This window comes from Pristis pectinata, chromosome 9 (genome assembly GCF_009764475.1).
Source record: "Pristis pectinata isolate sPriPec2 chromosome 9, sPriPec2.1.pri, whole genome shotgun sequence".
NCBI classification, from domain to species: Eukaryota; Metazoa; Chordata; class Chondrichthyes; order Rhinopristiformes; family Pristidae; genus Pristis; species Pristis pectinata.
The window spans coordinates 60,300,058-60,326,484 of record NC_067413.1 but is presented as its reverse complement, the minus strand read 5'-3'; the positions used below and the strand labels follow the sequence as shown (position 1 = coordinate 60,326,484).

Here is a 26,427-nt window from a genome sequence, read left to right as displayed (position 1 = left end):
TTAATAATGGAAAAGAAAGAAAAGTGAATATGTAACATTTGGAACGTTATTAAGTTTCAAAGTTCTATTTCGACAGTGGATCATGTTCAGTGAATAAAGTGCAGTCACTACTTTCTAGGCATTGAAAACTATCTTGTTCACAGCAAAGTTACACAAATGGTGAGATGAATTACTAGTTAATTTTCAATTGATGGCTCGAGTTAAACCATGCTTCTATCCCATGATACTAGGAAAACTGCATTCTTCAAAATGAATCAAAAATTGGTTTGGTTTACTATCTCCATGAATGCAGCACTACTTCATTGCATTAAAGTATCATTCTAGTCTGCATGTTTAATTCAACAAGGGAGATAGTAGGAAGAGCTAATTGAGGTGTGTATAAAACAAAATTATGGGAAGCCTAGAGAGGGTTAATGCTTAATGCAATAGTTGGTCTGGAACCCACAGATATTTAGCTCTGTGATGAAAGCATAAATGCTGAACAAACTAATGGACAATGGTGCCAAGTGAAATAGATCTCTAGGCTTCTCATAATTTTATACACATCAATTAACTCTCCCTTCTATCTCCTTTGTTGCAAAGAAAACAACATCAGCCTGTGTTCAATTTTTCAACCCCGACAATATCTTTGTAAATTTCCTCTGCACATATTTTAGTATAATTCAGCCCACCTTGCAATGTGGTAATCGGGGTTGTGGGCAACACTTAGGACAGGAAGAAGAAACAACAAATTGTTCAAGACATTTCAAGATGTTCTCTTCAATCTGTCACCTTGATGTTTAATAACCAAAGTGGGGGTTTAAAAAAGGCATAAAATTTCACAATCACAGGATCATAATCTGTATTCTAATGCTGAAATTTAAAAAAAAATTACTTGTCTCAATTTCACTACTCATACCCTCCTCCACCTTCTCTTCCCCCCCCCCCCCCCCCCCCCCCCCCCCCCCCCCTTTAGTTTGGATTGATTTTAGTGGCCAGAGTTGGGATGGGTGAATTTGTTTTTTGCATTTCAGCATCCACAGTGTACCACTGTTCCTTGGGATACATCATCAGAACTTTTCAGTCAGCTACACTGAGATGAATATTTCTCTTTTAGCTTCTGTATTTTTACTTGGTTATATGCCAATACTTCTGCTGATAGTTGAAATCGATAACTGCAAATTCATTAAACCCAGAGGAAATAGATAGGGTAGGGGTCAGAATTTTCTTCCCAAGGTAGGGGAGTCTTAAAACTAGAGGGCATAGATTTAAACTAAGTGGAGAGAAATTTACAGAGATCTGCGGGTCAGGTTTTTCCAGTGTGGTGGTTATATGGAATGAACTGCCTGAGGAGGTGTTAGAGGCAGATACAATTGCAATGTTTAAAATGCATTTGGACAGCTACTTGGATAGGAAGGGAGTAGAGGGAATCAGGCCTAATCCAGGCAAATGGGATTAGTGTAGATAGACATCGTGGTGGGTATAGATGAGTTGGGTTGAAGGCCCCAGTTCATTGCTGTGCAAAATCTTGGGATTTGTCTAAATACAAACATGGTAATCTAGAGAATTCAAGAGCTATGATCCTAGAGATTTGGGCTCTGATCCTACAAGCTTGGTACAGCTCAGTGTGAGGCAGTTATCATTATTATGTGATTTGTTTTCAATCAGCACCAATAGAAATTCATAGCAGGACAAAAGTGAATGTTTAGTGGGACAGTGGTTTGTGGCTTCTTGCCCTACTTCCCTCCTTCCTCCACCATCCTCCAGCCCCTCATCACCATCTTGTGTTGAGTCTATCCAAAAGAAAAATCCATGCAGTTCTCCCTTGGACTACATAGTTAAGAAAAATGTCCTTTTTACCCCCACCCCCCAGAGAGTGTGCACCACTTCCCATGGCCTACCAACCTCATGTTATATTGGGTAACATGCGGGTTGAGAAAGCAGGAAATCCAAGCTCTCAGTGCAACTTCCTTTTTATCTGGCTAGTTTTCAGAAGGGCCATTCCAGGCACTTTATCGAAAACTATCTAGCAGACTTATTTGGAAGATAGAAGCATAGATTGACTAGAGGACAACTGGCAGATGTTTCTCTAAATTGAGTGAAGTATATGGTGGTGTTCCCATGTGTCTTTGTTGACACTATTGCTTTTCTTAATATATTAATCACCTGGACTTGGATATAATTTTGAGGTTGGCATTTGGTACTTTGCATCATAAATAGTGAGTGTGATAGTGGTGGAATTCATGAGCATGAAGAGTGGTGAAATGGACAGATATGGCAGATATGATTTATTGGCAATAAATATGAATTAATGTTGTTTAGGTAAAGCAATATAAGATGGAATTGAATCTTAAATGTTATTGAGGCGGGATGCAAAGGGACCTGGGAGTGCATATTGGCAAGATGGTACAAAGATACCTCTTAGGATGAGTCCTAAAATGAAGGACTTGTGTGGAGAGGTTGAACACTGAAGAAAATTCATTGCTGATTTTCATTACATACGTATTACCATATCCAATTACATTTTCAATTAACAGATTGTGAAAGAATATTCTTTCCTGGACTATGTTATGGGTGGCTGCCAGATGAACTTTACTGTAAGTAACTAATTTATTTATAATTTAAACATGAACATAGGAATTAGGAGCAGGAGTAGTTCAGCCCCTTGAAATCTCATCTCTCATTTACCCAAGGAAATCTTTCACTCCCTTGCTTTTCAAGTATTTATCTAGCTCTACCTTAAAAATAGTCAGAATCCCTTTGAGGAAGACAGTTTCAAAGACTTTCAACCATCTGAGGGGGCAAAAAGTTCACCTTATCTGTCATAAATTGGCAACCTCTTTTTGAACAATGACTCCTGGTTCTGGATTCCCCCTCAAGTGAAAGCATCCTGTCCTCGTCCACTTTCAGAATCTTGTTTATTTCAGTCAAGTGCCATGTCACTTTAAACTGCAGTGAATACAAGCCCGACCCTCCGGTCTCTCCTCATAGACCATTTCAACTGAAGCCCATCACAGTGAGCCAGCTCCCTCACTCCCCAGTTCTGATAGAAATCTATTTGAAGATATTGGTTGATGTACAATCAAGTTATAAAATAGACAACATCATAGAATATCTGTTCAATCATTAGGTAAGCAGGTGTACTGAACACAAAGAAAAGGCTAATTTACATATAATATTGTGCAGTACTAAAGGATTAATCAAGGATCTTGTAGTTAAGGGGCCTTTAGGGAAGACTGATCATAACACTGAAAGAAATACAGCTCAATATGAAAACTGTCTTGAATCTAAGCAAATTAGAGGTGCATAAAATCATGAGGGGCATAGATGGAGTGAATGCACACATTCTTTTTCGCAGGGAAAACTAGAGGGCGTAGCTTTAAGGAGAGGGAAAAGATTTAAAGGGACCTGATGGGCAACTTCTTGACAGTGGGTAGTGCATTATATGGAATGAGTTGCCAGAGAAGAAAATGGTTGAGGCAGGTAGAATAACAATATTTAAAAGACATTTAGCTTAGATGGGCATCTTGGTTGGCATGGATGAGTTGGGCTGAAGGGCCTGTTTCCATGCTGTATAACTCTTAAAACAAACCTATGAAGGTATGAGGCATGGGTTGGTTATGGTTGATTTAAGAATTGCACTAAAAGTTCTAACAGTAAACGAGCAAAAGCTAAAGTGTAAATGATTAATAAATAAAAACAGATATTTCCCAATTTTAGAGTACAAATTTGCAATTGACAAAAGTGATTCATGGAGGCTATCAAGGGAAGTAAAATAATGTGTTAGAACAAAGGGATAAAAGCTTAGTTTCCTAAAAACGTGTGGATTGAGAAAACTTCCAAAATTTTTCAAAAGAGGGCCAAGAAATTGATAAGGGAGAGGAGTGTAGAATGAGAATAATCTAGTGTAAAAGCTTCTATAGATATGTAAAAAGAAAAAGATTAGTTAAAGTTAATATTGGATCTCTTCCAGATTGAGAGAGGAAATGTTATATTGGGGAATATGGAAATTGCAAAGATATTAAACATTTTATGTCTGTCTTCATAGAAGAGACAAAGCCTCCGGGAGGATAATGGGTCTGGAGTGAATGAGGAGCTGAAAAACATTAATTTTTTTTTAAGTGAAGTAGTATTGAAGAAATTAATGGGATTGCACATCAGTAAATTCTCAGGACTTGGTGATCTGCATCTAAAGATTTTGAATGAGCTTGTTATGGAGTAGTGAATACACTAGTTATCATTATCCAAGATTTCATGGAACCTGCAATGGTTCCCACACAATCACAGTGGGTCAAAGGGCCTGTTTCTGCACTGCATGACTCTTTGCCATCTTCCATCATCTTTTTTTGTTTTACAAAGGAAGGAGAAGGAAAATGGGGAACCACAAAACTAGCTAGTCTGACATAAGCAGAAGGGAAAATACTGGGATCCATTATTAAGGAAGTGGTAACAGATCAGTTAGAAATTAACTATGGGATTGGGCAAAGTTAGCATGGATTAATGGAAGAGAAATCATATTTGATAATTTTTTTTTTCCCTTTGAGTTGGTTACTATTGGAATAGATGAGGGGGAAACTATGGATATGGTGTATTTGACTTCAATAAGATGCCACACCAAAGATTCAGCAAAATTTTAAGGAACCTAATGATGTAAGAATTTCATGCATTAACTCTATTTATTAGAGTCTTACAGCATGGAAACAGGTCCTTCGGCCCAACTCATCCATGCTGACTGTTGCCAGCGAGCTAGTTTCATCTGCCTGCATTTGGCCCATAGCCCTTTCAACCTCTCCTATCCATATACTTATCCAGATGGCTTTTAAATGTTACTAATGTGCCCACCTCAACCACTAATTCTGGCAAATCACGCAAAGGGTGGTGTGTATTTTGAATGAAGAAGCTACCCCTGATGTCCCTTTTAAATCTCTCACCTCTGATCTTAAACCTATGTCCTCTTGTTTGTAGCGCCCCCTCCCTGGGGAAGAAGACTGTGCTTTCACCCTGTCTATGCCCCTCATAATCTTGTATACCTCCATCAGGTCACCCAAGTCCAGATAACCTCCTGGTAAATCTTTTCTGCACTCTTTCTAATTTAATAACATCCTTTCTACAACAGGGTGACCAAAACTGTACACGATTCTCCAAGTGAGGCCCTATCAATGTCTTGTATACTGCAACATAACTTCCCAACCCCTACACTCAGTGCTCTGACTGATAAAGGTCAGCATGCCAAATGCCACCTTCATCACCCTATCTACCCGAGATGCCACTTTCAGCAAACTATGCACTTGCACTCTGAAGTCCCTCTGTTCCATAACACTCCCCAGGGTCCTACCATTCACTGTATAAGTCCAACCCTGATTTGACCTCCCAAAATGCAATACCTCAGATTTATCTGGATTGAAAGCCTTTTGCCAATCCTCAGCCCACATACCTAGCTTCCCTTGTAATTTTACATAACCTACACTCTCTACAACACCAGCTATTTTAGTATCATCCTCAAATTTACTAGCCGTGCCTTGTACATTCACATCCAAATTGTTTATATAAATTACAAATAACAAAGGTCCAGCGCTGACCCCTGTGGCACACCACTAGACACAGGCCTCCAGTCTGAGGAAACAACCCTTGACCATCACCCTCTGCTTTCTACCGTTGAGCTAGTTATGAATCCAATCAGCTTTCTCGCCCTAGATCTCATGCGATCTAACCTTCCAGACCAGCCTGCCGTGAAGGACCTTGTCAAAGGCCTTGCTAAAGTCCATGTAGACAACTACTACCCTACCCTATCTACCCTCTTGGTTACCTCCTCAAAGAACTCCAAGAGATTTGTCAGAGACAATTACCCATGCACAAACCTGTGCTGACTGTCCTGAATCAGACCCTGTCCTCCAAATGTTGGTGGATCCTGTCACTCTGAATCCCCTCCAGCAATTTATCCACCACCGATGTCAGACTCATTGCCCCGTTTTTGCTACCCTTTTAAAACAATGGTACCACATTCTAGTCCTCCAGAACCTCACCTGTGGCCAGACATAAAGTAAAAAAGGCCTCCGCAATTTCTTCTCTAGCTTCCCACAAGGTCTGAGAGTGCACCAGGTCAGGCCCTGGGGATTTATCCACCTTAATGCACTTTAAGGCCTCTGATACTTCCTGCTAATCCGTATGTGGTCCAAGACATTATCAGTCATTTCCCTCAATTCCTTGGCCTCCATTGTTTTCTCCACAGTAAAAATTGAAGAGAAATATTCATTAAAAATCTCTAATTTCCTTTGGCTCCACAAACACACAGACAGCCACATTGATCTATCCTCTCCCTAACCACCCTTTTACTCTTAATGTACATATAGAATATCACCTTGCCTGCTTGATCCCGCTCCTCTTCGCCCTCCTAACTTCTCTCTTAAGTGTGCTCCTACACTTCTTGCAGTCATCAAGAGATTCACTGGTTCCCAATTGCTTATGTGCAGTGTATGCCTCCCTCTTTTTCTTAACAAGAGTCTCAATGTCTGTCGTCAACCAGGGTTCCCAAAACTTGCCAGCCTTGCCCTTCACCCTAACAGGAACGTGCAGGCCCTGAACTCTTGACATCACACTTTTAAAAGTCTCCCACTTGGCAGATACTCCTTTCCCTGCTGACAATCTCACTCAATCAACCCCTGCAAGATCCTGCCTAATGGCATCAAAATTTGCAATTCCCCACTTCACGACCCTAACCTGTGAACAGGTCGTATCCTTCTCCATAACTTTTCTTTTAAACTAATATAATTATGGTCACTGGACCCAAAGTGCTCACTGACAGACACTTCTGCCACTTGTTTTACCTCATTCTCCAGGAAGAGATCCAGTGTAGGTCCCTCTATTATTTTCAAATAACAGAAAGTGCTGGAAATGCAACAAATCATGTTCACATCAATGCTTCCATATTTCTTCATTCCAAGGTTGGCATCGATTTCACAGGCTCCAATGGTGATCCTCGCTCACCTGATTCTCTACATTATATAAGTCCTGGTGGATATAATGAATATCTGATGGCAATTTGGTCTGTTGGAATGGTCGTTCAGGACTATGACACGTAAAGTATTCCTTTTTTTTTATTGCCAGTTGTATTACTGTTATAAAATGGGATGTTACAAATACCGAAGGAATTTATCTAATCATTAACAAAATAATACATAGACTATGCTATCACTTAGCTCTTGTTTACAATTCTTAGTTACTAGTTAAGTTGTTTTGTATTGGGCAAAAGTCTATCTCTTGCCCTTCCTCTGCTGCACCCCTCCCCTCCCCCCCACAATCCCTTACCAACTCAATTTGTAATTGATCTTTGGTATGGGAGATCAGATGACCTGTATCACAGATAATTTCTTATGAGCAATGCATAGTATTTTTATAACCATATTTTTTTTACTATAAATAGAATAACTTCTACAATTTGCTAACCCAGGTTCACCATCTACAATAGCTGCTATCTCAAATTTGTTACATCTAGATGAGGAGGAGTTATCTACCAGGTCTAAGATATCTGAGTTCAGGTACAAGGCCCTGAGCAGCAGTTGGACCTCGTACAACACAATGGAACATCCCTGCCTTGAACTCCTTAAGTTCATTTAACAGATAACAAAGCACCCCCTTCCCCCCCACACTTTCTCTCCCCCACTCCTTAGCTTTGCCTGCCTTCAAAATGACAGGGATTTTATATTTGTGAAAGTTTCTGACATTTAAATTGCACTGTAAATGAAACAAAATTTAAATTTATTTCTAGGGTGACTATTTAAATCAACTAAGATCATTAAGCATAGTATCAATAACCTTTTCTTAAAAAAATGTTTTGCCTCACTTCCTGAAGCCAGACAATCTAGATTGAAATAAATAGGCTTGCAGATCCTGTTCCAGATCTTGTTTTACTCTGTAAAATCTCAGCTTTTTGTAAGGTCCTGTTCAATGGGAATCCTTGGGGAGTTTGGCAGTGGGACATATTGAAGGTTAAATGCTCATGCGTAGTGGTCCGAGACCTGCTGATATTTAAGCTGGTGAATGCAAACAGTTCAATTGAGATCTCTCCACTTACCACAGCAACATTGAGATCATTTATTTTCAATAAGTCTATATTATTTCTGTCATTATTTGAAAAGGAATGTGTGTGCTATTACAGAATGTATTTACAGGATGAAGATACTGATGTGTGAGCAAATTGGATTTTAGAATATGATGAGATTTTCTGTGGATCTTGACAAATGAAATGTGTATGTTTGATTCACATGATGCCAAATATTTCATTACAGGGACAAGATGTTCCCAGTGTTAGGATTTGGTGCACAGATACCCCCTAACTGGCAGGTAAATGTAGATCATTTGTATGTTATTAACTATTTTATTTGAAATTGTTATTCAAATCACATTGAAGTATATTTTTTCCTTTTAGGTATCACATGAATTTCCAATTAACTTCAACCCTGCGAACCCTTACTGTGCAGGTATGGAATTCTATGAATTGTATGACACTGGGTTAAAAGTAATGATGGATTTTAGGAATGGTGAAAATATATTGTTATAACATTGATCCTATTTTAGCATATTTACATATTTTTGTCTTGTACTGGTGAGTTGCAATGTCAATCTTCATTCTATTTTTTACTTAGCCAGGAGTTTGCTGAACTGACAAGCTGTTAGTCCTAACTCTATTACTGGAGGTATTATTTTTATTATTTCTATAATACTATAAAAAGTAAACTGGATTTTTTATAGAGCATGTTTTTTTTTGGCAACTTTTTTGGATTAACAGTATTTTCTGAAACCTCAATACAGTCAAAGAAAAACAGGGTGACCCTACTGCATTTAAAAGTAAACAAAAAAAAAATTAAAGTTTGAAACTTTTAAGAGCCAAGTTTATGGTATAAGTTATATTCTTCAGCATTAAATTTCTGCTTCTAGGAAAACTTAAATCCTCTCAACGACACACATTGGTACAATAACTGAAAATCTATTCCAAAACATCTTATAAATACAATGTATACCCACATTGTGGCAGTTCGGGTAATGGAAATTCTCAGTTATGGAATTCTCAAATTGCTCCCAAAACTTTGAGATGTGAAATAAAAATTCACTCTTGTGGGATTTGGGTGAAAAATAAATAAACACAAAATGTATATAGAGAACGGAACTAGTTTACCAAGGACAACAAATGGCCTTTCACTATGAATGCTGCTGGTTTGTTGTGGGGGACCATTTAAGAGATTTACTTTGGAAACTAACAAGGCAGCCTCTTCTATTGATACCTGTACAATGATACTTTATCAAACAATAATTAATTAAAACAACAGCCCTTTCTCTCTGCCTACAATACAATCAGGATTCCCTTGATGTAGATCATGCACCTGTGGGGGCATTACTATTGAGAGAAAAACTTCTCATAGGAATGCATCTCCACTTATAACATGAGAATGAGATTCAATGGTGGGGGGGAGGTGGTTGCTGGGGTATAGGGAAGGATTCATGTGACAGAAAATTGTGATATTGACCTATTTTTAGGAACGCTAGCAATGTATCATTAATTTGGGCATTTTAAGTTGGGAAGTAGAGGAAAATTGATCAGACAGAATTGTATGCCAAAAGTTGTTTTTAAGTTAGAAAGTAACATGCAAAGATATTGACTTCAGAACTACTTGAGAAATTAATTATTTTCCCCTGCCACCACTAAACTAAAAAAGATGAATTATTATTTAAAATAACTTGATATTTTTAGTTGCTTTGTTTTTAGTTCAGTATATTTTCTTGGCTGCAAAATAGATCACTGGGTGACATTAAATATTCAGATGATTGTCTGTACTGCTATTAATTAAAAATTGAAATGCTACAATACAGAAAAATGATGACAACCCATAAGCAATAAGGGTACATGCATTTTTGAGAGTGAAGAAGTTGCCCATGCAATCAGTTTCCTTGGTGTTTTAACACAAGTTTCAGTTGAAGGATGTGTCTGGATGTGTGGCATGGAACCTCTTCGCTAAGTAGGGGAGGAAATCTGCAAATTCAGACATTTCATGTTTGTTTGAATGGTTGAAGGGAAGTAGCTGTTCTTGAACCTGGTGGTATGGCTTCTGTACTTCCTGCCTGATGGTAGCTGTGAGAAGATGGCATGGCCCGGATGGTGGGGATCTTTGAATGTGGCCTTCCTGAGGCATTGTCTCCTGTAGATACTACTGATGGTGGGGAGGAATGTGCCCATGATGTATAGGGCAGAGTCCACTACTCTGCAGCTTCTTGCATTCTTGTGCATTCAAATTGCCATACCAGACCATGATGCAGCCAGTCAGGATATTTTCAACAGTACATCGGAAGAAGTTTGTTAGAGTGTTCGATGACAAACCGAATCTCTTTAACCTCCTAAGAAAGTAAAGGCAGTCACAATCCACAGTGAAAAATGTGAGTGTAAAAGAAGAACACTTCTGGAGAAGAGAAATTGCTTCCAGAACATTTCCTTTTCTGTTTTCTAAACTGTTACTTTTTTTTTTCTTGACTTTTGACAGATGGGGGAATGTGGTAATCCTGTAGCATTAATTTTTAAGATTTGTACCTGCTCTGCAGACTTGTGTAGCATTCTAACAGAAGTTATATTTTTGTAATCAGAATTGCCATCTGTGTGTGAGAGCATGGTAAACTTTAATCCCCAACTTGCTCATGAGTTGTATTGCTTCAATACATTCTATTTTATAAATGTAAATTAGCATTACTTGGATAAACAGCACATACAAACTGTATTCAATGCAACTAGTCTGTGGTGGTTTGTATTCACTATGTAAATCACCTAAGCAGCCTATATCCATTAGCTCTTTTTTTTCTGTTTCGTCACTAATTTTGGCTGTATATATCACAGCTTCATGTCTCTCTTAAGCACTTTAGCACAATCTGTCCAGCACCACCTTTAGTACTGAGTTGAAGTGTCTTCTGAGATTGTGTATAGATTCTTGGTTTGGGGCATGAATCCTCAACCTTCTGGCCTCATGTTCTATCATTGGATAAGAGGCATCAACCTGGACTCAATTTCTTCAGATCTTTTCGCGAATCAAACAAAGCCAATCTGAAATACTTGGGGTGAAAAATCTATCATATGCTGATACTCAGAAACCACGAGGCATAATGCACTTCTTTAGCTTTGTATGTGCACACTGCATATACTACAATTATTAGGTTTCCTGTTAAAATATACTATGAGAGCACATTGATTTTGGCTTGAACTTTCTATATACAGCCTTCATAAAATATATAATCATATTAAATATGTAACATTTTGCAACTTGCAATGTCTTTTAGGAGAGCACTATAGCACAAATTTGTGTCAAAATAATCTGATTTGGTTATTAATGTCCCTATTCAAAACTTACTTTGCACATCATTAATAGAAATGATGGTTATGGAGAATACTGACTCGGCTATAGAGGCAGCTTTTACGTAATGAATACAAGCGAAATGTCTAAAGTTTAAAAATGTAACTATGCTAGGCTGTCATCAATAACTATCTTTCTCCAATTTATATGTTAGGAGTACAAGGAATTGTGGATGCCTACCGCAACTGCCTTCCTCAAGTCAGACTATACGGACCAACAAACTTTTCCCCCATTATAAACCATGTAGCAAAATTTGCAGCTGCAGCAGCACAACAGCCAACTGCATCGGTGAGTTTGAGAAAAATTACAGATATCAGAAATTGCAGGAAAACTGAAAATGCAGGAAGATACCTGAGGGTGGTATGGGAATGAGGACAAGATGAGTTAGTTAGTTCTTTGGCATATTTGCATATCCAGGGTTTTTAGCTGCAAGAAGAATCCTTTGTGTATTTACAGATGTTTAGAATTTTATAATACACCAGCAAGAAGGTATTATTTTTCTCTACAACTTTGGTGAACATAGAACAGTACAGTACAGGAATAGGCCTTTCGGCCCATGATGTCTGGGCCGAGCAAGATGTCAAATTAAACTAATTCCTTGTGCCTGCATGTGATCCACGTTTTGTATGTAGCCCACTGCTATCAGACTTCTGAACCAATCACCTCTTTCACGCCCTCTTCCTGGTGGTGCTGCCAATTTCCTGTACTCTTTAATTCTACCCCTCTGTTTTTGCACTACAATCTCTGCATCTTTCTTCTGTTTTGTGCTCATCATTGTATTTATTGTTGTATTTACCATATATACTGTTTACTCTGTGAATTTCATGCAAGGAATTTCATTTGCACCCTGGTGTATATGACAATAAACTAATGTGAATCTATATTTAGCAACACAGCATGTAACAGCAAAGAGAAAACCTCAGAATTTGCTAATGCCGATGAAGCAACAATACTTGCCACTCACCTCAAAGATCCCGACAGAGATTCTAACTATCTTTTAGTTACTTTTTCTTTTCCACTTCATGCTTCTGTCAGGTGAAGAGTTCAAAGGGGTCCCTGGCTCAATGGTTTTAATGTCATCAAGCTAGCTGAGCAGGCAATCACACTTGGATATTCTCACATAAACTATGCAAGAAAATAAAAAAAAAACATTTTTTAATTATCCTTGAATATTGTACCTAGGCTGAAATCTTACATGTGATTGCAGGTGAAGAGAAATGTAAATAGCATTTACATCTAAAATTCCCAGGATTAGAGGAAGTTGAACAGTAGGTGTCTGGAACCTACTGTCAGGGTGTGGATCCATAAACTCTCACCAGACTTCTGAAAAAAGTACTTGGATGAATGCTGACCTTGTGTAACAAAATGTTTTGGGGTATTATGTGGGACTAACTGTGTGTGTGTTGGGGGGGGTGCTGAAATTCACGTCAGTTCAAGTGATTTCCCTTAATTGTAATGGAGAAATTTGGAAAAAGAATAGCCTGTTGATGTGTGTGTAATGACTGATAGCTACTTTGGGATTTTCACATTAAATGAAGCATGTATGAAAATTATGACATTTGCACTTGGTTAATGGAGCATTGCTGTTGGCATTCTGCTGTCATCATTACTGGAGTTGGTCATTGTTAAACTTGTACAAGATCTTATTCAGATCATGGCCACAGTACCTTAAACAATTTTGAACACCAGCTCAGTGTTGAACAACTTTAGAGGTATATGCAATCTCGGAAAAGTCTTGTACATAAAATGTTGCTGAAGGGCATTAGAGCTTGTTGGTCTTGTTTGATAGAGACAATAAATTTAAACCATCTGATCTTCTTAGAGCCAAATCCTGCATCCAGTTCTAGTCACCACCCTACAGAAAAAATATATAGTACCGGAGAGTGTACAAAAGAGGTTTGAGTGTATTTCCTGGCTGAAGAATTAGTATAGTTTTGAAGAGAGATGGACTAGGTGGTATTAGTAATTTCTCTTGGGACAAAGATTTAATTGAGGTGTATAAAACCGAAAGATGTAGACAGGGTGAGCACGAAAGACCTTTTTCTTTGCTTTCCTCTTGAGGGCAGAAAATATAATGGGACAGAGTTAAGCTTCATCATGGGATGAGAGAAAGTTGAGGAAAGTGTTTTCATCAGTGAACAATAGGTGTCTGGAACCTACTGTCAGGGTGTGGATCCATAAACTCTCACCAGACTTCTTAAAGTACTTGGATGACCAGAGGAGATGTCAGGGGTAAGTTTTTTACTCAGAGAGTGGTGAGTGCGTGGAATGGGCTGCCGGAAATGGTGGTGGAGGCTGATATGATAGGGTCTTTTGAGAGACTGTTAGATCGGTACATGGAGCTAAGTAAAATAGAGGACTGTGGGTAAGCCTAGTAATTTCTAGGGTAGGGACATGTTCGGCACAGCTTTGTGGGCTGAAGGGCCTGAATTGTGCTGTAATTGTTCTATGTTCTATAATCTAAATGGACTAAGAACAGATACAGTAAGTCTCCCGGATTGGATGAAGTGCACCCTCGGGTTCTGAAGGAAGTGGCTTTAGAGACTGTGGAGGCATTAGTGATAATTTTCCAGGCATCAACAGACTCTGGCATGGTTCTGGAGGACTGGAAGGTCGCAAATGTAGTTCTGCTGTATAAGAAAGGTGGGAGGCAGCATAAAGGAAATTATAGACCTGTTAGTCTGACATCAATGGTTGGAAAATTATTGGAGTTGATCCTCAAGGCCGAGGTTATGGAATACCTAGAGGTGCATGACAAGATAGGTCCAAGCCAGCATGGTTTCATGAAGGGACGATCCTGCCTGACCAACCTATTGGAGTTTTTTGAGGAAATCTCAAGTAGGGTGGATAAGGGAGAGGCTGTGAATGCTGTGTATTTGGATTTTCAAAAGACCTTTGACAAGGTGCCGCACAAGAAGCTGTTAAATAAGATGAGAGCTCATGGAATTACAGGAAGGATATTAGAATGGGTGGAGCATTTGCTGATAGGCAGAAAGCAAAGGGTGGGAATAAAGGGTTACAGTTCTGGTTGGCTGCCAGTTACCAGTGGTGTTCCGCAGGCGTCAGTGTTGGGGCTGTTTCTTTTTACACTGTATATCGATGATTTAGATTATGGTGTAAATGGTTTTGTGGCTAAGTTTGCAGATGACACCAAGATAGGTGGAGGAGTAGGGAGTACTGAAGAAACAAAGGTTGTAGAGAGACTTAGATAGTTTAGGAGCATGGGCAAAGAAATGGCAGATGAGATTCAATGTTGAGAAATGTGCAGTTGTACACTTTGGAAGAAGAAATAAGCGGGCAGATTATTATTCAGATGGGGAGAAAATTCAAAGTACAGAAGTGCAAAAGGACTTGGAGGTCCTCGTGCAGGATACCCTAAAGGTTAACCACCAGGTTGGATTGGCGGTAAGAAATGCGAAAGCTATGTTGGCATTCATTTCGAGAGGTATAACTTATAAAAGTAAGGAAGTGTTGATGAGGCTCTATGGGGAACTGGTGAGACCTCATTTGGAATACTGTGTGCAGTTTTGGGCCCCTTATCTTAGGAAGGATGTACTGATGTTGGAGAGGGTTCAGAAAAGATTTAAGAGGATGATTCCCAGAATGAAAGGGCTAACATACGATGAGCATTTGTCAACTCTTGGACTGTACTCACTGGAGTACAGAAGAATGAGAGGGGACCTCACAGAAACATTTAGAATGTTGAAAGGACTGGACAGAGTAGATGTGGTTAAGCTGTTTCCCTTGGTGAGTGAGTCCAGGACTAGAGGGCACAGTCTTAGAATTAGAGGGTACCCATTTAGAACAGAAATGAAAAGAAATTTGTTTAGCCAGAGGGTTGTGGATTTGTGGAATTCGTTGCTACATACAACTGTAGAGGCCCGATCATTGGGGGTGTTTAAGGAGGAGATTAATAGCTATCTAATTAGTCAAGGTATCAAGGGATATGGGGGAAAAGGCTGGAAATTGGGGCTAGATGGGAATAGTTTAGCTCGTGGTGGGGTAGCAGCAGACTCGATAGGCCAAACGGCCTACTTCTGCTCCTTTGTCTTGTGATCTTGTGAATCTACAAGACTATGGCCAAGATCTGGGAAGCAGGATTAACCTCAATAGCTGTGTTTTTGGCTGGCGTGGACATGGGCAAAGGTCTCCATCTGTCATGTAAATGTCCATGTTGAAATGAACTGTGTAGAGTTGGTGTTTTCTCCTGGATGTAATTCACAATATTGTGGATGTATTTCAGTTATGTTTGCATGTGGATAAAGTATAATAAATTATTGATTACAATTTATAATGGTGCAGTAAGATATAATTTAGCATTTTTATTTGGATGAACTGACTTGAAACCACAAATATAAGAGATTGTTAAAATAAACAAGTTAAATGATTTTTCTGTCATTGGTTCACTCCAGATGTAACTACATCTTATTTCACATTGATATTCATCATGTCATTTCTTGTAGGCAAATTATATGATGCAAAGTAGAATGTATTGCCTTAGAATGTTTGAATACTGGATTCTTGAGGACAGTTGGAATTTAGTTGGAGAATGCTGTGATGCTGGTGTACTATCATGACTTTCTTTTGCTGATGATGTGTGATTTCATGGATTTGACTAGGGGACATTTTTGATGTTCTATCATGTTTCAGGATAGACATCATGAATGGGTTGCCATTAAGCACAACAAGGTGATGTGTGGTGCTTATCCCACCATTTGTTTTGGTGATAGATTTAAGAAACACTACCATTTCGGTGGAAAGCATTTCCAAAGTACAGGTGACACTATTCCATCTTTAACATCATTTTAATGTTTCTGCCCAGACTTGAGCAATAAATTATTCCTGCTACATCACTTCTAGTAGGACTACCTAACCAGAGGAGAATTAATTTGTGACGTCAGAGTGTCTCAGTGTGCTTTTGTTTTGTTTTACAAGATCATGTGTGATATTTAAATATAATACTAAGGTGACCCTATCTAGCATAATTTACCTTTGTATAATTTGTGGAATTTTTTTGTTTTTAACAGCAATATTACATCTTGCTGATCATTACAGACGGAGTGATAACAGATTTAGATGAAACAAGACATGCCATTGTGAATGCTTCTAAGCTGCCAATATCTATTATCATTGTTGGTGTTGGTGGGGCAGATTTTAGTGCCATGGAGTTTCTGGATGGTGATAATGGAGTTCTGAGATCACCCACTGGAGAAGCAGCTATCAGAGATATTGTCCAATTTGTACCATACAGGAAATTCCAGAATGTGAGTAATGTCTGTATGCTGGTATTAAAATTTTGAGGTCCATTTCATTTTAATGAGCCAAAGAGGTTTGTGGGAGAGAAATAACTTAAATATTTGGCCCACTACACATAGCAAGTCTTTTTTTAAAATAATTTGTCAATGCAGATAAAATACAATCCTTTCAAGTTGCACACATCTTGATCAAAGAGACATTTAATGTGCAATACAACTCTCATTTGATTTATGTCCTAAAAACAAGTCTTGCGTGGTTTTTCAGTAATATGGTACTTGTATGACAGTCACCCTGCACTCTTCCTTATTTGTCTATCTCTATAAAAATGTAAAACAAGTAAGAGTTTTTTTTATTTGCATTACTGTAGACAAAGCAAAATGATTGAATTTTGTTTGACCGGCTATGTTTGAGATCAAAGACAAATTTCAATGCAGTAGAGTACAAGAAATGTTCCACAATAATGTGTTACTTACCAGCAACGAGAAACACCGAGTCATGTATAAGTGTTAAAAACTATTTTATTAATAACTACTTATGATAATAAGAAAAATAAAAGTAAAAATGTTAGAAGTAAAAATATTAGGTCTTAAACATTAACCCCAAAAACTAAACTCGAAGTGTGTGTGTGTGGCAAATTCCCAAACTCCAAGTCTAGGAATGGTTCTCAAAGTTCAGTTCAGCAAGCCGTAAGGTGAAACGTGAGCAAAGGGTTCTTCAAAACCACCGTTGACTGAAGAGGAAATGTAGAGAGAAAATAGAGTCATTACGAAATCCAAATGTTCCACGATGGAACCCATACAACACCTCAATCACTGATGATCTCCATTCCTTTGTTCCGAAGTATCTGCCACCCCAAAAGGCATTTGAGACGTGGCCGTCCACACAAATACCTGTTTCCTTCTACAGGTTAACGACAAAGTGGACTCCACTGGATTATTCCAAAAATCCATACATGGATTGTAGTGACAGACACAGTTATTGTTTTTCATCCATCGATACAGAGACCAGCAGGCAGCGCTCTCGCACTCTCTCTCTGACTGACCACTCCAAAAAACGTCATCACGTCCTTATCTCCTATTGTCGTAATCACGCCCCACACACACACACACACACACACACACACACACACACACACACACACAATACTGTGCTACGTCTTAAAGGGACACTCACCAATAGTAACCTAATCCGTAACAAATGTAATCCAGATACAATGGATGCTAAGTTATTTCTTAAATAGGTGGACACTTTTTCTAGTTGTTCCAGTGTAAATACAGCATTCTGATTAAAAGCATTGTGGTGCAAGTTAAACCCAGCACTTGTATGTACACAGAAATAAAAATGGGTTTAGTTAAAATTAATCACTTGTTTGTAAGGCAACATCAGATCTGTTTACCACTGTGCACTTTTAAAAGTTAGAAGTTTTCCTTTTTATCTTTTCCATAGGCTGCCAAAGAAGCTCTAGCACAAAGTGTACTGGCTGAAGTGCCTCAACAAGTGACACGCTACTTTAACATGCGCAAGCTCCATCCTCAAAATGAGCAAAAGGTGCTAAATGAACAAAAGCTGGAAAGTGAGCTGAAACCAGAAGATTTGCTGGATTTCTAGCTGATGGGGAAAGTCAAAAGTTAACAAGTTGTTTTTCTTCTGTATAACAAAGAATTATTTTCCATTTTGGATATTTTTCCGAAGTAAGTTGCTCTATTAATTTGGTCTGGTGAGGCAAGTCATGGGTGTGTATCTTTCTGTGCACAAGATCAATAAAGAGGGTTGAATTAAGCAATGTTGTTGCTGTTTGTGTTGTATAGGATTGTATCGGCTATTTGGCCTCTATTAGCCTGAGCATTTCTAAGTTAAAGAACAAGCACTCAATTGGTATTCCTACTTGTGATGACAACACAATGTGAATTTGGAAGCAGTCCAGTTTGGCTGATTAGGTCTTAAGAACTAATACTTCGAAAATATTTAAAACTGAAAAATGGCCAGTTGTATGAGTTACTGATGGGCTGTTAGTTTTGATCAGCAATATAAGCAAGTTACTGGTACAGTCATGTGAGTAACATCGCTGATTTACTGTACTGATTATGTCAGCCACTTTGTTTCCAGCAGGCTTACTTTCACCTTAGTGTAACTGTAGACAACATTGATATAATCTTTTCTTAAAGAAAGGCATTAGAAGGAAATTCAAAAATAACTTTCCATGCTGGTTTCACATAATATCTGGGTTGCTCTAACAATTTGATCTATAGTATAAATTACATGAGTTGATTACTGCCATTTTGTGCTTGCACATACAGTCAGCTGCTCCAGTGAGGAGTTGATTCTTAAAACCTTGCACTCCAATTACTTTTCATTACACAGTAGATTTCTGTTGATTTGCTCATCTGGGCATGCCTGTATGATTCTCCAGTACTAAATATTCTGAATTTAAAAACAAATTCTTGATGTTGTTAACTTGATGAACTATTTTGAACCAATATTTAGATTGAATTAAGCAACAAGAATTTGTTTTTTCAACTTTGTAGATTTACTTTTGTTCTATATTGTGTTCTTGCATTGTTTTAATTTTTGACTAACATTCACTACAAATATTGGCATGTAACAATGAAATGAAAATGATTTGTATTGTGTGATTTTAGCATTGTGCAGTATATGGAATGAAAAACATTAAATACTTTGCCAAAATCGTCTAGGATTATTTCAGGAAAAGAATTGTTCATGAGAATCTGTAAACGATGCATTTTGTTATAGCTCTTTCTGCAATAAAGAAAGCATAAAAGGCTTGCCTTTTAAACATTTCCATCTTTATTTTGGAGATATCTTGTTAATATCTTTTTGTTCAACATACAGAGTTAATATTGGCTGGAAAATAAAAGGAATCCAATTACCTGATTTGCTTTAGATGCATCTGGATTTTTATTTCCGTATCCAGTTTTAAGTACCAACTGGTAATTGATGTCTCTGGCCACATTTTGTATTTTTTTTAAAAAATCAAACAACTTGGCAAAAATGCATTTTTAACATTGTTCATGAAAACATATTTTAATGACACCAGTTTTTGCTTCAAGCAATCAAATGACAAAAATAAATAATGTACTGCAATTACACCAAACATGCCTTACAATACTTTATTTCAAAGGCGAATGGAGAAAGGTAGAAGATCTACTTAGCTTTTCCAGTCACCCAAAAATTTGTTTTTCTGCATTCCCTACACTAGTTGACTCTTGATCTATTGGCATTGAGTAAAATAGGACCAATCAAAAACTTTGCTAGTTATCGATATGTAGTTTTTTTTTCTAAAAGTGTAATCATAATATATGTCCTTTCCCTCTACATGCCCAATATTAAGTTCTATCATTTCACAACCAACTATGGGGGTGACTGCAGTCGTTAAATAACCAAAATAGTAATTAGCAGCTTGGACTAACAAACCAGAGTCCCTAATTCAAATCCAGCAATAGCACCTGTGGAATTTAAATTTATCTACTAATCTAGGATTTGGAGGATGGGAGGAAGAGGGGGAAGAATCATTTAGCTTGGTAATCATGACTGCAAAAACTGTCATTAAAAACCATCTGGAAATCTGTTGACCTTATCTGGTTTGGCTGAATGTGACTCCAAATCTACCCCATGTGTTTTATTCTTAAATAAAAATGAAATGGATTTGCAAACCACTCAGTTCAAGGGCATTTTTGGATGGGCAATAAATGTTGGCCTTGTCATTACATCTGGATTCTGAAAAATATTTTGTTTTTAGAAAAAAAGGTAACCAGACACTATAGAGATGTCTACATTTCTCCTCTAATTCCATCTGCACATTACTCCATATTGTTGACATAAAAAGCAGAAAAGGGCAAATAGAATACAGTTTCTGTGCATGTTATAATTAAAATCAATTAGTGGTTTTTAAAAACCTAGTGTTTCAAAAACGTAAAGTGCATTGCAACCTATTATTTGACTAATTGGTAAAATTAATATATATATTCTGCAAGGATAGTACCGGAAATAATTATTTTTACTTAGATATTTTCAAGTTGTATATGAGATAACTGGGCTTTCTTGTATGCAAAGTGTTAATTGACAGTGTACAAGGTATTTTTTTTAAATGAATCAGTTTAAGTGTGTATTACAAAAATTGAATGTAATTTAACCACTGCACCACTACTATCACAAAGTACAAGTACAAATTGCGGTTTTTTTGAGCAGTGGATATAAATGGTAGAAGTGAGCAACCATGGTTCCAGCATTAGTTTAGCATTCTGGAAGAACAAAGTATAATCAGACTGCCACATCCTGCAGACAAGACACAGAAGTCTGAGGCAAAGTTCATCACCTACATCTTTGGTTATTGGCAGAACAAAAGTTAACCCTCTAGCTCCCCTCCTGCAAAAATTTGAGAATATTCTCAATCGTCTTTCACATTTCTCCCACAATATCCTGTCTCTAGTATAAGCAATTGTGGGCCAGAGATTTCCATAAATTAGTGGGAATATTACACTTTCGCAAGGAGGTTTTGAGAGCATCCTTGAATTGCTTCCTCTGTGCACCTGGTAAAAACTTTGCTGTGATGAAGGTTGGAGTAAAGTGCCTGTTTCTGGAACCTGGTGTCGGGCATGCAATTGACATGAACTGCCTATGGAAGCCAACAGTGTATAATTAGGGTCTTTATGCTGGGAATGTTAGTCTGGGTGACATTGGTTCACCTATCCTAACAGTATGTTTGGAGGATTTTGTGGCGATGAATAATTGGCCCAACACTTTTCACAAATTTTCTTGACACAAAACTGCACCTCACTCCAACAAACTTCCCACTGGATTGGAACTAGACAACAGGAGCAATGAAGAAAACATTCAACCAGCACCGCCTGCACTGCAGAACCAAGATTACTCTCACCCCAGCCAACAAACAGAAATACACAAACACTGGTGCATTCACATGCTCAGCCAAGCTCCAGGTCATCATTGAAGCATACTAGAGTGGTCTTACACTGAACATTCATGAAAACCGTGTTTTTCTACTAATCCTTTTTTTCCAGACAGCCAAAGACTGTGGTGCTGCATGGAGCACTGAATTTCTTCATTGATGTCAGCCTTTGCCGAGAAGTAGCACTGGAGGTATAGTCCAGTGAATAGTCTGTACTTTCCAGGCTCTTTAGATCTTTGTGGTCGGGGGGTGCTGTTGTGCAGTGGGGACTGGTTAGTATTTTAATACCTGTATCCATCAATGGTTTAGGAGTATTCTGAGAATGTAGCATTCCGCTTCCAAATATAATTTGTCTCTGGATGGTGCTCTTCTAGAAGATTGCCAACAGATGTGTTAACGTATCTCATAGAACATCAGCCTACTGATATTGAGATCTGTTGTGTATTCTCGTGGGCAGTTTTTAAATTGTTTTAAAACGCTCCTTGGTTTTGCTTCAATAAAACGCGTTGTTGTTGTTCCAGCTCTAGAAACCCTCTGCACAAATAAACCGCATGGAGAAACTGACCCCGCCCAGCGTGTGGCTCCTTGGCAATTTCTCCAAAAAACTTCGCATGCGCAACCATATCGGACGTTGTGTCAGCCGTGGGTGGGGCTGTGCGCGGCTTGGTAGATCTGCTGAGTGTAGTTGCGGCTCACGGAGGTTGTATATTTTCCATGTAATTCTTTTTGTAGTAAGGAATTGTATTTAATAAGTTTCTTTTGACCACTCTTGTTTCACTTTCGCTTAATAGAGACGTGGCAAAGTCAGTCAGAAGAGGTGGGGTTCCTTCTCGTATCCATGTTTCAAATCGGTTGTTTCCGAGTGTCTCCGTGTGATGTGGGTCAGTTTGTGAGGCGTCGATGTAAAAGGACCTAGACCAGGCGTCTTTGTGTGTGTGTTGCCACAGTGCTCTCAAATCGGTGTTATCGGCAATTTTTGTTTTTTGTTGGACCTCTGCCGTGTACAGTAACTAACCCTTTCAGATTTAAGGTTGAGTGTGTTTGCCAGTAAACTTGGTTTTGTTTTGAATGGTTCATGCTTCCTACAATTATATAGGGCCCAGATGGCAACATATTTAGAGTATTGCATAGAGGTTTGGTGTCCTAAACTAAGAAGAATTCTACTTGCGATAAGAGGAAGTGTAGTGAAGGTTCACCAGATTGATCCCTGGGATGATGGGGCCCTCATGAGGAGTAATTTGCATTCACTACAACTTTGAAGAATGAGAGGGGCTCTAGTTGAAACTTACAACATCTTGGGCAGGGCTAGGTAGACGAGATACTGGAAGGTTATTCCTCTGAATAGCGTGTATAGGTTGAGGGATCACAATCTTGGGTTACTGGGTAAAAGATTATTAGGATTGAGATGAGAAATTTCTTCATTTAGAGAATAGTAAATTAGGAATTTCCACCATGGATGGCTGTAGAAGCCAAGTTACTGGATATTTTTTAAAAAGTAGACAAAACTTCTTGGTGCAAAAGGTATCAAAGGATATGGGTGGAGAGCAGTAATGTGGCATTGATGCATGGACAGCTACGATCATATTGAATAGCAAAGTAAGCTTTAAGGGCTGACTGGCCTACAGATGATCCTGTTTTCTACTCTGTTGAATAATGTTTTAATAGCCTATTTGAAATTCATGAATGTAATGTAGGTTAATAGTTTTTAAATGTCAGTAGCATGTTTGAAAATGTCTTGTGTGCGTAGCGTCTCATTATTTTGATTTTATTTGCTTTATGTTAAATACAATTTCCCCTTGGTTATTTTATCATTACTTTCCAGTTATATCAACAAACAGTTTAGTTTCTCCCTGATTCATTTGAACAAACCTGTCAACAATGTGGAGGAGTTAACCTTTTATAATACACTTGTAGGGACTTCTTGTTTTCTTTGCAGTTCCAGCAGCCAGAGCAGCAGAGGGGAAGAGCCAGCAGCTTTTTTTTAAAGTTGTTTCTGATTGGCTAAGTGCATGGCAACTCTGCCAATAAAAGGTAGGTAGGGAAAAGCAAAGCGGCCAGTGTAAGAGTGGGCAGCTGAGGTTTTGCCTCAAGAGGTTTCAGCGTGAAGAGGTGGAGGCTAAGGTGAGGTTCTGTTAAGTTCTCTTTCTTTCTTTCTTTCTTTCTTTCTTTCTTTCTTTCTTTATTATTGCACAGGTAGAGCAGTGGGAATGACAGCCAGTGCGGTGGTGTGCTCCTCTTGCATGATGTGGGAAGTCAGGGAGGCGTCCCTGATGACTACACCTGTGAGGTGCATCTGGCTGCAGCTCCTTACAGACTGTTAGGGAGCTGGAGCTGGATGACCTTCGGATCATTTGGGAGACTGAGGGGTTGATAGACAGGAGTTACAGGGAGGCAGTCATGTCACACCTAGGTTGCAGGAGGTAGGTAGTTGGGTGACTGTTAGGAGAGAGAAAGGGAACAGGCAGTCAGTGCAGGGTACCCCATTCCCCTCAATAACAAGTATATTGTTTTAGATACTGTTGGGGGGAACGATCTACAGGGAAAAGCCACAGTGGTCAGGTGTTGGGCACTGAGTCTGGCTCTTTGGCTCAGAAGGGAAGGGGGGAGAAGAGGCAAGTAGTAGTGATCGGGGATTCATTGGTTAGGGGAGCAGACAGGAGGTTCTGTGGACAAAAACGAGACTCTCGGATTGTATGTTGCCTCCCAGGTGCCAGTGTCAGATGTCTCGGATCGAGTCCACAGCATTCTTAAGGGGTAGGGGGAGCAGCCAGAGGTTGCAGTACACATTGGTACCATGACGTAGGCAGGGAAAGTGATGAGGTCCTGCAAAGTGAATTCAGGTAGTTAGTTGCTAAGTTAAAAGACAGGACCTCCAGCGTGGTGATCTCGGGATTGCTACCTGTGCCACATGCTAGTGAGGCAGGAAATAGGAAGATAGTGCAGTTTAATATGTGGCTAAGCAGATGGTGCAGGAGGGAGGGTTTCAGATTTTTAGATCATTGGGCTCTCTTTCAGGGCAGGTGGGATCTGTACAAACGGGACGGCTTGCACCTGAAATGGAGGAGGGCCAATATCCTTGCGGGAAGGTTTGCTGGTGCTGCTGAGGGGGGCTTTAAACTGGAGTTGCAGAAGGGTGGGAACCAGAGTGACAGGACAGCAAATGGAGAGGCTGTGGGGAAAGTAGATGTTGAGATGACAATCAAAGACGGAAACTGAAAGGTTGAGCGTGGTGGGATTAATGTTCTGAGTTGCGTCTATTTCAATGCAAGGAGTATTGTAGGTAAGGCGGTTGAACTTAAGAGCACGGATCCGTACGTGGAATTATGATGAGGTAGCCATTAGTAAGACTTGGTTGCAGGAGGGGCAGGACTCGCAGCTCAATGTTCCAGTGTTCTGTTGTATTAGACATGATAGAGAGGGAGGTGTTAGAGGGGGACGGGTTTGTTACTCATCGGGCAAAATGTCACGGCAGTGCTCAGAGAGGACATACTGGAGGCTTCGACTACTGAGGCAATTTGGGTGGAACTGAGGAATAAAAATGGGATGACCAGGTTAATGGGACTATATTGTAGACTTCCCAATAGTCAGCAGGATGTAGAGGAGCAAATTTGTAGAGAGAGCAGACAGTAGCAGGAAATATAAAGTTGTGATAGTAGGTGATTTTATCTTTCCACTTATTGACTGGGATTCCCATACTGTAAAAGGACTGGGTGGGGTCGAGTTTGTCAAATGTGTTCAGGAAAGTTTCCTTAATCAGTATGTAGAGGTCCCAACTAGAGAGAGCGCGATACTGGATCTCCTGTTAGGGAATGAGACAGGGCAGGTGACAGAAGTGTGCGTAGGGGAACACTTTGGATCCAGTGATCATAATTGCATTAGTTTCAAGATAATTATGGAGAAGGAGAGGACTGGTCCTAGGTTTACGATTCTAAACTGGAGGAAGGCCAATTTTGATGGCATCAAGGTTACCAGGAAGGTTGATCAGGGGAAGCCAGTGGATGTTGTCTACACTGACTTTAGCAAGGCCTTTGACAAAGTCCCATATGGGAGGCTGGTCCAGAAGGTTAAGTTGCTTGGCATTCAGGATGAAGTAGTCAACCGGATTCAACATTGGTTTAGCGGGAGAAGCCAGAGAGTGATAGTAGGTAGTTGTGTCTCTGATTGGAGGCCTATGACTAGTGGTGTGCTGCAGGGATCAGTGCTGGATCTGTTGCTATTTATCATCTATATTAATGATTTAGATAATGTGGTAAACTGGATCAGCAAATCTGCGGATAACACCAAGAATGGGGCTGTAGTGGACAGCGAGGAAGTCTATCAAAGCTTGCAGCGTGATCTGGACCGGCTAGAAAAATGGCTGATTGAATTCAATGCGGACAAGTGTGAGGTGATGCACTTTGGGAGGACAAACCAGGGTAAGACTTGCATAGTGAATGGTAGGGCACCGAGGTGTGTGGTAGAACAAAGGGACCTGGGAGTACAGATCCATAATTCCTTAAGTGGCACTGCAGGTAGATAGGGTCAAAAAGAGAGTTTATGGCAAATTGGCCTTCAGAAATCAGGGCATTGAGTACAGGAGTTGGGATGTTATGTTGAAGTTGTACAAGACGTTGGTGAGTTTGAATTTAGAGTACTGTGTGCAGTTCTGGTCACCTACCTACAGGAAAGATATCAATAAGCTTGAAGGAGTGGAGTGCAGAGAAAATTTACAGGGATGTTGCTGGGACTTGAGGACCTGAGTTACAGGGATGGGTTGAATAGGTTAGGACTTTATTCCCTGCAGCACATGAGAATGAGGGGAGACCTTGTAGAAGTATACAAAACTATGAGGGTTATGGATGGAGTGAATGCATGCAGGCTTTTTTCCCTCTGGTTGGATGA

At 39.2% G+C, this 26,427-nt stretch overlaps 2 protein-coding genes across 6 annotated transcripts in view; both read left to right on the top strand.

Annotated features, from left to right (window-relative positions):
• LOC127574663 (copine-3-like) overlaps nt 1-19,416 on the top strand; it is a 50,246-nt gene extending 30,830 nt beyond the window's left edge. For all 3 annotated transcript variants that reach the window (XM_052023884.1, XM_052023885.1, XM_052023886.1), the window contains exons 10-16: nt 2,517-2,576; nt 6,921-7,054; nt 8,265-8,319; nt 8,405-8,456; nt 11,521-11,654; nt 16,394-16,630; nt 18,069-19,416. In XM_052023884.1, the coding sequence (XP_051879844.1) occupies nt 2,517-2,576; nt 6,921-7,054; nt 8,265-8,319; nt 8,405-8,456; nt 11,521-11,654; nt 16,394-16,630; nt 18,069-18,230 (834 nt within the window). In that variant the 3' untranslated portion in view covers nt 18,231-19,416. The remainder of the gene's footprint in view (nt 1-2,516; nt 2,577-6,920; nt 7,055-8,264; nt 8,320-8,404; nt 8,457-11,520; nt 11,655-16,393; nt 16,631-18,068) is intronic.
• Nucleotides 19,417-22,114: 2,698 nt separating this feature from the next.
• Nucleotides 22,115-26,427, top strand: part of LOC127574684 (copine-3-like) — a 43,963-nt gene continuing 39,650 nt past the window's right edge. Inside the window, exon 1 of one of the 3 annotated variants that reach the window (XM_052023946.1) lies at nt 22,115-22,246. The gene's annotated coding sequence lies outside the window, so the exon portion shown is untranslated. Of the gene's footprint in view, nt 22,364-26,427 lie in introns of all 3 variants that reach the window. The other 2 variants (XM_052023947.1, XM_052023943.1) reach the window with 2 other exon arrangements.